This window comes from Drosophila bipectinata, chromosome 2R (genome assembly GCF_030179905.1).
Source record: "Drosophila bipectinata strain 14024-0381.07 chromosome 2R, DbipHiC1v2, whole genome shotgun sequence".
Taxonomy (NCBI): domain Eukaryota; kingdom Metazoa; phylum Arthropoda; class Insecta; order Diptera; family Drosophilidae; genus Drosophila; species Drosophila bipectinata.
The window spans coordinates 17,408,041-17,423,898 of NC_091737.1; the positions used below are offsets into that span (position 1 = coordinate 17,408,041).

At 47.0% G+C, this 15,858-nt stretch overlaps 1 protein-coding gene across 2 annotated transcripts in view; it reads right to left on the reverse strand.

Moving 5' to 3' along the window:
* Nucleotides 1-457: 457 nt before the first annotated feature.
* LOC108125240 (Krueppel-like factor luna) overlaps nt 458-15,858 on the reverse strand; it is a 28,470-nt gene continuing 13,069 nt past the window's right edge. For both annotated transcript variants that reach the window (XM_070278830.1, XM_017241367.3), the window contains 2 exons: nt 1,075-1,926; nt 458-978 (listed from right to left, as the gene is read on the reverse strand). In XM_070278830.1, the coding sequence (XP_070134931.1) occupies nt 806-978; nt 1,075-1,926 (1,025 nt within the window). In that variant the 3' untranslated portion in view covers nt 458-805. The remainder of the gene's footprint in view (nt 979-1,074; nt 1,927-15,858) is intronic.

The window sequence follows — 15,858 nt, forward strand, 5'->3', positions numbered from 1 at the left end:
TTTATTTTTCTTGTTTTTCGTGTCTTTATGGGAGTGTGCTAAAATCTATGATGACAGTTGGTTTCCAGGCGGTTTTTTTTCGGCGGAAAAAAACTAAGAAATTCAGTGCGTATTTCAAGATATAGATTATAATAGATCCAAGAAGATTTTAGCGATTTTAGAGCTCCCGACCAACTGCCATTTGATATGCGTATAGTACAAAATGTTTATAGTATAGCCTACAAGATGAGTGAACTCCTAGTCGTATAAATATTGCTCCGCTTGGCTTCTGGTTTTTGCCTCTTTTGTGTGCTTGATTTTGTATAAAATTTTCTACTTAACAACCAATAAAAATTTCATCTAAAATTAGTCAATTTCTCCTTACCACGCTACGTTGTAAATGATTATCTAGGTCTATGTACACACAAGTTGCTAGCACCAATCCAAAACTATTCGTAATTATGTGTATATATATATAGTATATATCCTAGTGTGTGGTAGGTAAAAAAATCCACATTGTTAACTTGGCTTCTGAAGGCAATTGTCTCTGGGCTTAAAATGTGAAAAATTTTACAAATCTTTCCAGCCCGGAACTACGGTTAAGCACTACGTCTAGAGTGGGCTTTGAGCCCGCCTATCAATAAATTGAGCTACTTAGGCGATATGGAATACGTCCGTTCTGGTCCTCAGCCAAACGATGGAATGAATTGAAGTGCAGATATAAATAATCAAGATCCCTGCCACCAGGTGTGCGGCATCTCGCAGATGAGTATTCTCCGATATGTATATATGTGATGGATATGGCCGGTGTGGCAGTACCGAATCCTCAGTGGCGGCGCATGTGCAGCGACAGGTGGTCCGAGCGACTGAAGCTCCGGGTGCACAGCTGGCAGCGGAACGGCTTCACGCCGGTGTGCTTCCGGTAGTGGCGGGTCAGCTCGTCGGAGCGGGCGAAGCGCCAGATGCAGCCCTCCCACGTGCACACGTACGGCTTCTCGCCTGGGGATGACAAAGGATAGATTTTGTTCAAGGACTCTCACTCCACCTTTTTTTAAATATTTATAATCTAAAAAATAAAGGTTATAATATAAATACCTGTATGCGTTCGCTTGTGCGCCTTCAGGTGCGAACTCTTGGTGTAGACCTTGTCGCAGCCCTCAGTATCGCACTTGTGGACCTTGCGGTTCTTGGAGAGATCATTGTAGCCGCCGTTGGCTGTCGAGTCGGAGGAGGAGGAGGAGCGCCCGAAGGCTGAGGCACTTCCGCCAAAGTTGATGCCGCTGAAGCTGCTGCTGTCCTTGCGCGTTGCCCCCAGAGCCATGCCCCCGAAGGCGGGGTTAAGGGCGGCGTGAGGTGACCCCGAGCCGGCGTAGCTCTTCCAGCTGGGCGACGAGGAGCAGCCCGTGGTCAGGGACTTGCTGGAACCGCCAGTGGGAGAGCTCTTCCTCGACGCCTGGGTGTCGCCGAACTTGTAGGGATTCTTGAAGAGGCTCAGCAGCGAGAACTTCCGGTCGTAGTCCTGCATGCTGTTGCCACCTGCCCCAGAGCCCGACCCCGATCCGGAGCTGCTGCTGGTCCCGTTGTTGTAGCTGCAGCTGTTGTTGTTGTCCTCCTGCTTGCCGCTGATCCGTCGATAGGTGAAGAAGAATGGCGAGGCCGCGAAGAACGGCGAGAATGGCAACTTGGACACGCCGGAGGCATAAAGTTGTTGTTGCGTAGGTTGCTGTTGCTGATGATGATGTTGCTGTTGTTGCTGCTGCTGCTGGTGATGGTGCTGTCGGGCGAAGGCCCCCAACGATGCGGCACCGGTCGAGGCCGCTCCAAAGCCCGAGGACGAGGATGAGCCAGATGATCCACTCTGCTTGCCATTGCTGTAGCCGATAGCCTTGTTGCCAATCGCCAAGGAAGACTTGCAGCTGCCACTGCTGCTGCCATGCGAGGTGCTCGCTAGAAAGACAAGAGCCCGGAGGCGGGGGTTAAAAACCAATTGAGATTCGGTTAACAAAATGGCCAAAATGGCGGGGTACACTTTATGGCCACCAATGCCTAATGAGACTCGTAAATGAACCGTACGCTCGGCCAACTGAGCTGAAAGCCAACAAGTAGGCTGGCATCCTAGCCGAAGTGCAGAATACCTCGTAATTATGATGTTACTTGAATTTTATGAAAATTAAAAACATTTATGTATGGTTGTAAAGAGAAGTATTGTTATTTTAAGAGTCTTCGGCCATAGTTTAGATGGTGTAGTCTCATCCCACTCCCAAAGTACTACAACCCATCTATTGATGATCCTTTTAAGAGGTCCATAAATCCATTACATAGAGTCCTTTAAATCAAAGGATTAATGAACCTGCCCTGGGCCAGGGAAGCAGACGGCCTGCTCCAGTCCGGCTCTGTGGCTTGTTGGTCGAGAGTCTTTACACAATTTCCTAATTTCGTTGGCCGCCTCATTGCATCAAAAACGTTTGCATGTCGCGTATTTTATGGCCGGCAGACACTGCGCCGAGCGGACTGGGACGGGATTTTCATTTCGACTTGGAGTACGACTCGGATACAGATTCAGATTCAGACGGACAGCAAATCCGTGCAGTCGTGATCCATTTAACCTGTACTCTGCGCTCCAGACGACTGCGACGACGACGACGACTGCCACTTTCGGCTGCCAGTTGCAGTTGCAGTTGCAACTTGGGACAAGTGTGTCGATTTTGGCGCCCGCGACATCAACATCAATTGCCAGGCAAACTGCAGCTGCTGTTTCTGTTTCTGCTGTTTCTGCAGCTTGGCCAGCACCCTCCCCCCGGCTCCCAGCAGCCGCCCATGGACGACAGAAGGGTGCTCCGCTGTGCAAACCGAATTGCCAAGAAGTTTGCTCACGTTAACCACTCTTGTTGGCCACTTGACTTGGGCCAAGAATCTTGAGGCCGGATTATCGTTTATTTCGGGTGCTTGATTGTGCTTTTTTTGAATGGCTCACTGGCGCCTAACTAGACTGGAATCACTTTGGAAAAAAAACTAACCCAGAAATCCATCTGGGAAAGGTATTAAACCCTTTGGTTGTTTCTTTTCTTCTTGGCTGGTTAGCACATTCAATTTTCACTCTTCCTGGCTTTTTTGGCCCGCAACTCGTTTGTCAGTGGCCAGAAAGACAAAAGCCAAGGGGCAGCCAAAAGGGGGAGAGACGCTAGCCGTACAAGTGACCCAGGCTTAAGTGCTTTGTCAAGCCTGCAACTCCACATGACCGAGGGCCACAAGCCACCACCACCACTACCACTACCACAACAGCAACAACAATAAAAACAAGGTCCAAACTGACCGAGCGACCGACCAGGCGGAGAATGGGGTCCACTGGTCCGCTGGTTTCTTAGCCTCAAGTGCCTCAAGTGCGTTTGCGACTCCGACTGTCTACACATGTGTGCCCTGGCTTGATGCATTTGTAATTTCCATGCCAGAGTTGCGAGCGTTTTGTTTCCCCGGCACCAGGTTATAGTGCCCAAGGTAGCAGATAGAGGTTCCCGACGACCTACAGGTGTCAGTCCCAAACAAGAACGACCCTTGGTTCAGCCAAGCGCTAACTCTTAGGAGGTACTCTGAAAGCCCTGTTATGAAGCTCCACTGTACCTTTCGAGGGAGTCGGGCAAAGTACGCCTCGGGTTGAGGTCCGTTAGCTGGTCCAGGCTGGCGCGTTATTAAAATTGATGGCATTTAATTGAACTGGCCATCAACGTCAGCCCACAGTGCTGTTTTCTGTTTTTCTGTTGCCATTTTCTGTTAGCTGTTTCTGTTTCTGTTACTATTCCACTTTTGAACCATTTGCAATTGTTGGAAAGGGAAGTGCAGCCGGGATCGGGAATGGTGGATGCTACAGTGGCATATGCTAATGCGCATTATGTGCCAACTCGCCGGCTGTCATATATTTCTCGTCTCTCAAATAGCCATTCTCCTCCTAGCTGTCCAGGTATCTCTCTCTGTGTGTGTGTAATCACCGCTTTTACCAAAATGCACACGCTGACTTCATATTTCTGCCAATTTAGCTTTGGCAACAGGCAACAGGCAACAGGCTACAGAAGGCTACAGGCTACAGGCTGCAACCACCAAGCGCAGAAAACACCAACCACCAACCACCGGGCGACCCAGAGATTTGAAATCACACTTGTGCCTATTGCCAAAGTGGTGCAATAAAAAAAGTGAATGTTGCCCCCAAGTGGCACCCGGCGATCCGATGCGATGCGATGCGATGCGATGCTATATGCCATAGATGCCATAGACAGGCTCCTCCATCTCGGGCTCCTTTGGCGCGTCTTCAAATGGTCGTCGCTGTGGCCATAAACTGCTCATTTGACTTAGCTAGATTTACGTTGAAAACACACTGGCTTATATATAGTGTATGGCCGTAAGTGTGCGTAGTTGGACGTGCCGCCCCAGTCGCAGTCAGCGATAATTATGATGAGGCTAGAGCGTCCCCAGATCAGGCCAAGAGACCAACAGTGGTGGGAAGTGCTGGCTTTCAAATTAGAATCTCTAGGCCCAAATTGTCCCGCGGCTTTTTATGGCAATGTAATGAAAAAAAATTCCATTTTATAATGTTTAAATTGGATCCATAAAATATAAATTATACAACCAATAAATAAATAAATCAGGAAAATCATTTACTGAGCTTTAAATTTTAATTTATCCCGTTGGGTGACATGACTTTTGAATTGAATAGTTTTATGAAAATTGAGTACTAAACTTATTGAGGAAAATGGATTTAGATTCAGTCACTAAACCAATAAAAGTAGCCAAGAGGTTTTTGGGGAAAACCCAGTTGAGGATCTCAATTCTAGTATTCCCAATAGATAGTTCCCTTTTGTCAACACCTCTAACCCACTATGCACGGCACTGTCCCAGCGTGTGCACTGTGCAATGCGGATCTCGCACCAAATGCGACTACAAAGCTTGCAACTTAAGAAATAAGAAGCGGCGCAGTGAGGTCTAGGCACCTGAGGAGCTGAAGAGCTGAGAGCCAGGGGGAGACGAAGCCCAGGCGAACAATAAATTACAAAAACAGTTGATAGGGTTTAATGTGCACTTGGTGTGCGATTGGTTATAATTGACAGTTCGCTTGGCTGGCTTGGGCAGCACACATTTCAGAGCTCCGGCCCAAGTCCGATTCCGATTCCGAGCCATAGCCAGTGCTAGACACAGACTCAGAGCCGTGTTAGCGACGTGCTTGGCCAAGCAGTGCAAAAACCGCCAGAAAGCCACCAGCTACCAACTACCAGCCACCGCCACCACTGGCAGTCATCGTGTGTTACGTTTCTAGCCACTTAATTGCCAGGCAGGCACTCGCTTACGTTGATTTAGTAGTTGATTTTTATACGAAACTGTCGTATTTAAGTTATAATTATGAAACAACATGGCGTATGAGCAATGCGAGCTGCGTATCCGTGTCTGTCTCCGTCTCCGTCTCCATGTCCGTCTTTGTGCCTTGGATTCTGCAATTTTCACACATGAACCGTTCGGGCTTTCTGGGCCACATCATTTGGCCAACTTTGACTCCGATGCGATACGTTTTGGGCCACCGAAGAGTCAGATTGGGATTTATGGCATTGCGCATACGCCGTGGGGGCAACACCGCCAGTAGATATCGCCGCTATATAACCTTCTATACACCCTCCGCTCGGCCATATTTTGTTCGTTTTTGGTTGCCGTTTGGATGTTTTGTTTTTAGCCATTTTTCACACTCTGCGGGCGTCTTTTGAACCTTGAAATAAAAGTTTTCCCACACTGAACACTGCAAACATTTCGATTTTCCTTTTGGCGTTTGCCAAGCCGCCTTTCTGCCAGCCAGCCTGCCAGGTTGCTAGGCTGCTAGCCTGCCGGCCTGGCTAATCCGGCGACCGATTCCCAGCCAGCCCAAAATGGTAACAGACGTAGACTCTGTGGCAGCAGGGAAAAAAACTAATGAGCAACAACACTACGACTGCGACTCCGACTCCGACTCCGAATGCAAACTGCACCTGCCAAAGAGAGGCACAGCCAAAGAGCCAAAAACGAAAACCCAGAAATAGTATGCCAGGCTCTGGGATGCCGAACTGGTAATGCCCTTTTTACAAGGATTATTCAGGTATAATGGGGTCCTAATTGTTATCCCTAACTACCATTAACTATTTAGCCACCTAATCACTTCTAACTTTAAGCACTTTTTGGCCAAAAATATTATTAGTGTTTAAGCCGTCTCTACTTTTAAGCCATTAAAGTGTATTCTTGGCCACAGAGGGCTGCCCACAGCCCACAAGAAATCAGCCAAGACGTTGGCGGCGCTTCGTTAGCGCTGTGCCGTTTGTCCCTCTGCTCCTCCGTCCTCCTGGCCAAGATTATCCGGCAAATACCCCTCGCCCGTGTCCTCCCACTGGTTTCTGTTGATTTGTTTTTTATGAGCAAATTGTGCAAATATCTTAGAGCAGAAAAGAGGCAGAAAAAAACGTTGACAACTAGATAAATTTAAATGAATTTCTGAGACTCATAAGCTGACAGCGAAATGGTCGATCAGAGTCGTGTGTTTAGGGGCATGCCTCGATCGGGGCATCTGGAGTTCTGATCAAAAGGCGGTAGCTCGGACAAAAAAACAGACATTTAATTGTTTTTGCTACCAATTATGTATTTGTCAAGTTAATTGGTATGTCAACGCAACTAGTTTTTAGACCAAGACTGTCTAACTGGAAGCCTGGCTAACTGGAGCCTGGCCATCAAAGCTGACCACCGCCGGCGGAGCAACGCAAACGCCTGACGCATTGTCAATAAGCTGACGACGACACACGGACGGTGGACAGTGGACAGTGGATAGTGGACGTGGGACATCGGACATTGGACATCGACGAAGATACAAAAGCAATGCCAATCATGCAGGCATTTTACACCAAGCCCCCGGTTCGAGCCAAAAAGTCTAAGAGCCACAAGAGCTGAGAGATGGTGAGATGCACTTGGAAAAAATATAGGATTTCAAAGCAATGTTTCTGTAGAAAATCTGATATTGAAGGCATGTATGTCTATATTTATTTCTTCTTTAGTTTCACTATAATTTTGCCTTGAGTTACCCTGGATTTCTCTCAGTGCTGGCCACTGCGAAGGTGTGAAATAGCTTGCCTGCCTCTGCAACCCAAAACCGGACCCGTTTCAGGCAGCTTCGCTTGTCGCCATTGATTGTCAGCGCGTGTTCTCTCTCCTGGCGTTGATGGATGGATGGATGGATGGGTGGATGGCTGGATGGCGGCCTGGATGGATGGTCAAGTTGGGAGCCAAGCCAGAGCCCCCTAGCCTTGCCTTTTTCTTTGAGTTATCGCCCGATCTCGGAGCGCTTAACAAATGCTTTACGCTAATGACAATTTTGTTATACATTTTATGCATGCACAGTAACAGATACAGATACAGGTACAGATACAGATACAGACAGAAGCAGAGCGCTGGCTCACACGGCGTATACGCAATGTCCGTGTCGATGTCCATGTCGGCTCTGACGGCGATGGCGATGGCGATCACGATCGCGATGATGAGGATTCGGCCAGGCTCGATAATGACGACGATGGCGTGGATGCGTGTGCGATAAGGCGACGGCAGCCGCGATGTCGATGGACAAGCCGATAAATAAATTTATGCACCGACCAGACGAGGCGTAAAATGCACAATTTGATTTAATGCCTATATAGGCTATAGACTTGTGCAAGTGCGAGTGTGTGAGCCGACCAGTGTGTGCCTATGCCTTTGTGTGTGCAATGATAATCGATTTATGGTGTGTGAAGTTTGTTTCCTCTGCGTTTGCATTTTTTTTTCCTGCCGCCGTGGCTGCGATTCTGCCGCTTTTTTCGTTTTTTGTGTCATTGCTAATTGTGTACAAATATGGACAAAAGCGTGGACACGGCTACGGCTACGGCTCTGGCTTTCTAAATGGCCAGTAAGTAGGCAGAGCCGACCAGCCAGCCAAGTTGGCCAACGGGCATCGCCAGTCGGATGCTGGCAATCGAATCGACTCGCCTAACAGGCGCTTTAAAATGCCTGCGAGAAATAATTTATGCATTTCTTTGTCTGCCGGCTGAGATAAACAGCGGCAAGCAGTTTAAGTGGTTTCTGTTTCTATTTTTTGTTTTTGTGTTTTTTGTCCAGTTTCTAGCTATATTCCGAGCCACTATATAATAAAAAGCGCTATGGCCGGAGAATTCTGATTGGGTGTGGGGACATTAAATGATCGTTTTATGCAACAAATCTTTGATTTATTGATGGGCATACATATGTAATCGATGGGCTGGTCTGAGGAGGACCAGAAAACATCTTTATGAAAGTAATATCTACTATATGTTTTCAATTATAAGATCCTGGAACCTCTAAGCCGGCGATTCATCTCTACCGGCTGACTAGGTAGCTGGCTAATCATTTTTACGGCGAATAAACCAACTTTACGATATTAATTAATGTTATTTATCTAAAAATTAGCACCCCGCAATCACTGCGGCCATTATCGATGGCCCGATCGATTGTGGCCCGGCTAAGCACCGACTTTAACGGCCTCCTAAATTACCAAATGGCTTAAAGCCTCCTTTGGGCCAGGAGGCCTTCGGCAGGCACGGAGTAGCCGCTGGGATAATTGGATCGTCTGAGCCTGAGAGCCACCAGCTTTTTGGGCAGTTTCGGGTTTTTTCTTCATTTTTTTTTGTCTTTTTTTTTTGGTAACTGGTGAGCGGTAATTGCCGCGTGTTAATTCAAACAAATGTCGGGGATTGCACATTTAATGTGAAAATGAAGAAACATTGCGCACACACTGCGGCCAAAGTCCCAGAAAAGTGCATGTCTTGGCCCCAAACGAGCGGCCACTAAACTTGGCCAGGAGTACACTGAGGATATTTCTTTAAACTTTAAGAAATACTAAGTATTATAGGCTGGAAATACATGAAAGATTTCCTTTCTGTGCTGTCTTCTGGTTAGGTGGAGCGAGTGAAATAAATGATCCCAGCTTCATGTTTAATTTATTTGAAAGTTAACACACATATAACAACAACAACTACAACAACGAGCTATAGCCTCTATAGAGTTTGGAAGAAGAAGAAGATGAGGCCAGGCCGGTGACTGTAAAACAGTAAAAAGCCACAACATCTACACACAACACACACACACAAAATCCAAAAACAAAACGAATCTACAAGGTGGAGAGATGCCTGGACGTCTGCTGGCTGGAGAGCACGGCATTAATGCGTCGTAATCACACTAAGCAGACATTAAATGCGTTTTCGCTGTTTGAACACCACCATAGACCCATAGAGCCACAGAGCCACTAGCAGCACCACCAATAGCTCCTAAAGACTAGCCAGCCAGGCGGAGAGGAGCTACAACATCTTCCAGCGCCTAAATGATTGATAAAATAATTGCTTGCACGTGATGCTAGAAAGAGAGGCTATTAATGCCAGAAAGAGAGGGTGCTGGAAAGAGACAGGTATGGAGAAAAGAGAAAGGTGCTAGCCTCACGCAAAATCCAAGGTTCCAAGTGTCAACTGAAGAGAGTTGCGAAACCCCAGACATCTCCGAAGAACCTTTGCTAAAGATAGTCTTGAAAGTAAATCTTGACGTCCATAACCTCTATATTTTTAAAGGAAAATTATAGAACCCTTCAATCACCGACAGAACAGCCTCCTAGACGAAACTATAGCAATCCAAATATAGCGAAAAAAAAGCTTGCAAATCCAACGAATTATAACGTGGGAAACTAACTGAGGAGACACCCCAGGTGAGTGAATAGGAAACAGAGGGACAGAGACGGCACAAATTGCCGCAGTTAACGGTTCCTGTTTCATCGCAAATTTGGCGGCCGGGCAGCCAGCAAAAAAAAAAAAAAACGAAACAGAAATAGAAAAACGGAAAGCCCCAAAAACCCCCCAAACAGCCCAACCACCCAACTATCCAGGCCCCACATCGAATCGAAAGAAAAACTACAGAAACAGAAACCGAAAGACAAGCGCCTGAATGAGAAGCTTCCAAAAGGCAATGGGGCGACACTCACAGTGGGCTACAGTGGTTCAAGGACATGGGAAATCTATAAAGATTTTAAGAGAAACCTATACAAAGATTAAGTATATTATAGATTTTTAAAAGTAATTATGAAGAAACTATTCCAAATACACTGATAACTAGAGTTTCAGAAAGTTTTTATTAAAGGATACTATTCTATTCCCTAATGGTTAGGGTCTAACCCAAATAGATCTCAATCAAATCTAGAGAACCACTGCACTTGGGAGCATTGGCAATACCAAACGACTGCTCCACGACAAGTGGCCCCCCGCACGGTTCTGCCCGCCCACTCGTGCGCCACATTATTTCATGCAAAATCATGCCATGGGAACCACGACCAGGCGAGATGCTCCGCGAGCAGTCATCCTCCCAATCTCCACGGCCAGCCCCTGATCCCTCGTCCCTGCACTGTCGTAGCTATCCAAAAAGTGCTGTGAATAAGGCAGCAAGCAGTCTAGAACTATTACCCCAGTCCCTGGCCATGGGACAGCATCCGACTGCAACTAATGCACAATCATCGCAGATTATTTCATTTAATGTCAATACAGAACCAGCAAGAAGCCATCGCAGTCAGAGCCCCCTCTCTGTGGTTTATTTTCCCCCAGATTTCTACACTGCCAGAAAATAAATTAAAGCTAAAGCTGTGCTATAGTTCGAATACCAAAGCTCAGACTCTTAACTTCTTTCAGTGCTACTCCAAATCCATTTCTGCCTCGCTCTCCCAGTATGGCCTGCCCTGGGACCGGGATCCTGGCGTGCATCGAAAGCTGAAAGTTTGACACTCCAATTCTCAATGCCGCTGGGCAAACAAATTGGGTGTAGAAGCGCAGCGGGGGGGCGGCTGGGCCGTTAGTGTTTTGCAAACGAGTTTAAACTGCTGTTGACTTTTGAAAAGTTTAAGGGCCCAGACCGGGGCCAGCTAGGAGCTGGGAGCTGGATCTTCGGGGGCTCCCAGCCCAGACAATCGACCGTCTCATAGATCCAACGTTTGACCTTGCAAAATCGATGTTCAATGTTCGAAATTCGGATTCGGCAGATTTTAGCCGGCTTGGGCTTATTTATGGCCCGGCCCGGCGATATTTATTTGTGGCTGTCTCCATGCCCGATCCGATCGCATCCGTCATGCGCCTTTTCAATGATACTTGAAGTGTGCAATCAATTTCGGTTTTGCGGTTTTGCGGTTCGAAACCGCATGCTTTGCATATTGCGATTGAGATTTATGGAACGCCACAGGATGGGGGAGCTTTGAATTGTTTCTTATTATTATTTGTGGCATCACTAAGTAAGACATCAATTGTTTCGGGCCTCTTAATAAAGTCTCTCTATAAATGACTTCCATTGCCAGTCTTTCCCACAGTTACCCATAAAGTATCTAGTTCCCAACTCCCTGTAGCCTGCTACTGCTATCTTCTCTGGGCTATCAATTAAGCCAACAACCACCCACCGCCTACAGTGAGCCTAACAAGCCAAGTAAAATATAAACCGAGCCGAACCGATATCGGGGCAATCTTTTAAATTAATTTGTTGTCACCAGTTTGTTGAAATAATCTGGCGAGCAAAACAAATGTTGGCTCCAATCGCAGCCAGGTGGGTGGGCACTTGCAGCAACAACAGCAGCAGCAGCAGCAACTGTAGCAACAGGCAGCGACACATGCCGGGGCTGTTGCGGCTCGGACCCCGAAACTGCCCAACCCCAAAATTGTTCACCTGTCAAATCAGCGAGCTGCGATCTTTTATTGGTGGCAAGAGGCGAGCGCCAATTGTTGCTGGCCACAGTTTAGTGTGCAACAGCAACACCAACAACAATACCAACAGAAACAACTGCAACAAAAGCAGCAGCCACGGCAGCCAGAGCAGATTTATTTATTTAAGCGAGCCGAGGCTGACTCTGAGGTGCACCCAATTTCAAATAGTGCCTGGCTATTCCAGATATGCACTGAGAGAAATGACTTGAAGAAGATTTAGTAAAGATTATTAATTTAAGGACTTAAGAACTAGGAGGTATAGAGTGTCTATAGTTCATATCCTACTTCGATTTCTTAAAAAAATTAAAAGATATATAATTTTTCTCTCTGTGCCTTGAGCCGCTGCCCGACTGGCTGGCCTCGTAAAGACTTAATTAAAGCACTGTGCCCAGTCTCGATCCCCGGCCAAGTCCAACTCCCAGCCCGAATCGAATCCGCTCTCCGGCTTTGCCTCGGATTTGCTTTTGTTGGCCAAGTGGCCAAGTGGCCGTTGGCCGAGCGATAAATTCATGCCGCTAATTTGGCAGCGTTAACTCAATTTGTGACCACAAAATGCACAATTTGTCGCTGATTTTGATTGCCCATTGGCTTGGATTCGTATCGAATCGAATGTGTCTGAGTGTGGTGTGGTGTGGTGTGTTGGCCACGCCCCGATAGCTCACCCAATGCCTTTGTCTGGGGCTTTGTTTATTGTCTAATTATAGAGTGTCGGGTCCAGGCCTGCGAGCAGACTTCGCCGCGGGGGAAACAACTCTCTCACCGATCCAGCTCCCATCTAGCAGCTCCACCTCCATTTCCATCCGGAGCTGGGGCCGGAGCTGCAGTGGAGCTCACGAGTGCATCCAAGCTGCATTCGGCTTTATCGGGTCTCGCGAATCTCCCGACTCCTCACACAATTGACTGTCGGCTCCTTTCTACCCGACCCACCGTCCGACCGGGCTCCACAGAGGTTGGTCTATAAAAAGATTTTCCCATCGCTTGCCGCTTCATATTTTAAACAGATAACAGTGTAAAGTGGCTGGAAAATGTGGTTCAGCTTTATGCATATAGGCCGGTGGTAAAGCGCACCAGCAGTAGCCTTATATGGGCTCTCAACTCTAAACTCCTAACGGACTGGGCACGCACTCCGACTCGGACTCCAGCTCCAGCTCCAAGACGGCAACTGGTCTCCCCGCTCCGCCAGTCCGCCAGCCCGATTCGATCCACCACTAACTGGCTCATAAATCTCGGCAATTAATTTTTTTTAAGTGCAGCCCCTGCTGCTGCTGGAGAGGATCGGCGGAGCAGACTCCGTGACAACTGTCACCAGCTACACACGTTAAGTAAATAAAAATTTGCTCACATTTGTTGTTTTGTTGCGTAATTTGCAGAGGAATTTTTCACTCGTTGCTGAGCCGCTTCCTGCAGATTTGCGGGATGATTTAGGGCAGCAACTAGTTGTGCAACACGGAGGGGCAGACAAACTGGAAGTGTGCCTAATGAGAGGGAAATTAATCGAGGGGGGAAGTGGCACATTGAATTTGTATTAAATGGCCAAGAGGGGTGTTATGGATGGGCTTTAAGTTATTGGAGAGGGGTTGACTCTCCCAAGATACCTCTGGTATATTTGTTTGTATGATAGGTTGGTTTATAGCTTCATTAAGGTTACTCCATACCTCTCTATAGCCTTAATTTCCTTGTAGAGCGCACATACATTCAAATCGTTAGGCCACAATTTTATTTTAGCAATAATTTGCGAAAAAATATTTTCACGAACGTGGGAAAACCGCCAGCCTCTGCTGTCGGCTGTCTACTGGCTGCTGTCTTCCGTCCGCCGTCCTCTGTCTTCTGTCCGTGTTGTAATGGTCTTCTGCCCCCCCAACCCAAACCTCCTCCATCATGATCGTCCTCCACCCTCGAACCCCCTCGATCGGGACCAGCCGATCAACAGCGGCAATCCATGTCAAGCTGAAAATTCAACAGAATTCGAGCGAACTCAGTCGCGAGCAACAGTCAACCAATTATTTTTATCGATTTGGTTGCTGCCACAGCACCGGCGCAGACGCAGCAAATGTTGCAGCAGTTGCAGCCGACGCAGGCTTTTCATAATCAAATGTGTGTGTTTCTCTCCTGTGCATCAGTGCCACAAAGCTCAGCTCCTACAGCTTCCACAGCTAGAGATCTGGAACTGTGGCTGAGTCTGCGCCTGAGTCTGTGGCAGACACATGTGGCAGGCGCAAATGTGCGACTTGTTGTACAATTTCCAATTGAATTAAATGATTGAATGCATGAATGACTGACGCTGGCAACTGCCAGCCAGTCGACAGAAGATTGAGAGGAAGGAGCCACTGAAAGGAGAGTCTTAGACCCATTTCTTTCAACAAACTCTAAAATAACATGATAGCCCATCTAGTTACCGATTTCTCTCAGTGTCGAGAAGTGGCCAAGTCGAGTGTTGAAAATCCTTTCAATAAATAGCTAAAGACAAGTAGCCGTTAAAACGCATTCAGCTGATTCTGGTTGTCGCTGGCAGTTGTTGTTGTTGTTGCTGACGATGTTGCAGATGTTGTTGCCTCGATTGGGGAGTATTTTCTGGTGGCATGGCTTTTGGCTTTGATTCATGATGCTGCTGGTCCGTCTGCTGCTGTCTCTCAGGCTCCGTGTGGCATGTTTCGTTTGTTGCGTTTTTGATCGCAATTTGACAATGCGAACAAACATAACAGCAACAGCAACAACAACAACCACAGAAGTTGCAACAACAGCAACACTAGCAACTGCAACAACCACAGACGAACAACGCTAAAATGAACATGCGCCCGGTTGTCATTTAACATTTTTATGATTTGCAACATGCAAAGGCAATAACATTGTGGCAACTCCAGCCCCGTGGGGCAGAAGAACTCCCCTGTGGCCAGGGGGAGGGGCTGGATTTGCAAAATAGCTCTTCGGCTCAGATTTGGCTTTTATGGCTTAATTGAAATGGCCAACTAATGAATGGGAATAGCCATTGGCCAAAAGGAAGGCATTTGCAATGCCAAATGGAAATGGCCAGCATTTACATACCTTCCTCCCCATCCCAGGGGGCATGTTGGCCTGCAACTCGGACTAGTTGATGGCTGACAGGAAATTGAATTAGGAATTCTTTGTGCCCCTCCTTGTGGCATCCACTACTAGATGGCCTATTAACATTAGCAGAACATCAGTTTAATTGGATTATAATTGGCTGCTGGCTGTGTGGCAAGAAGTAAACAATGATACCACGTTAGATAATCCAAATCGGGTCAGACTCAAATATGATAATTGGGGGAACAGAATCTCTACGCAATTGCAAAAAGCCAAAAATAGTTTCTCAGAAATAGTTTCTGCCCCAACTTCCGATGACAATCATTAGAGGCACCCTTGACAAGATCGATGCATGAAGTACCATTTTCTTGCTTTATATTTCATTGTCGACTCCGGGTCGTGAAAAAGTTCCCCCGAAATATCGAAGAGATCAAAATTGCTCTCTGCCTCAGACTCTGTGGCCAAAGTCGGGGAAGATGGGCGATCGAATTATAAAGTGAAGCATTGGGCCATGGGCTGTCTATTCTATTGAGGCCCTGCACTACTGAGCCAATCTCTCAGTGCCAAGTCAGAAGAAAGACGATAAACCAAAACAAAAAACCCCGCATCTCAGCGGCAAACAAAAAAATAGAACGTGAGAAATAATATTCGATGAAGCGCCAAAGTAAACGCTTTGAAAAGTTGTTAGTTTATTCCTCTGGTTGTTGTTGTTGTTGTTTCTGCCTTTATTGTAGTTGTTGTAGTTGTTGCTGTAGTTGTAGTTGTTACTGTCTGCAACCCATTTTGCGCCTGGTACACGCTACTCGTCGTTGTCGAAAAACCTTTCTGAAGGTTGATTGTGAAAGTCACGATTAAAGCAGAGTCACACTCCCCGAATCGAATGACGAGCCTCGTCTGGATTTTCCTATTTGACTCGCTTTTTTTTTTCTTCTCTTCTATATACTAGTAGGTAGTATCTCTAAGCACATTTATCCAGAATTTCGCAATAGTTTTTTGGTGACAAATTGGCAAATTGGGCAGCCGGAGCGGATTGCGCGTGTCATTAAAAAACTGACGTTTG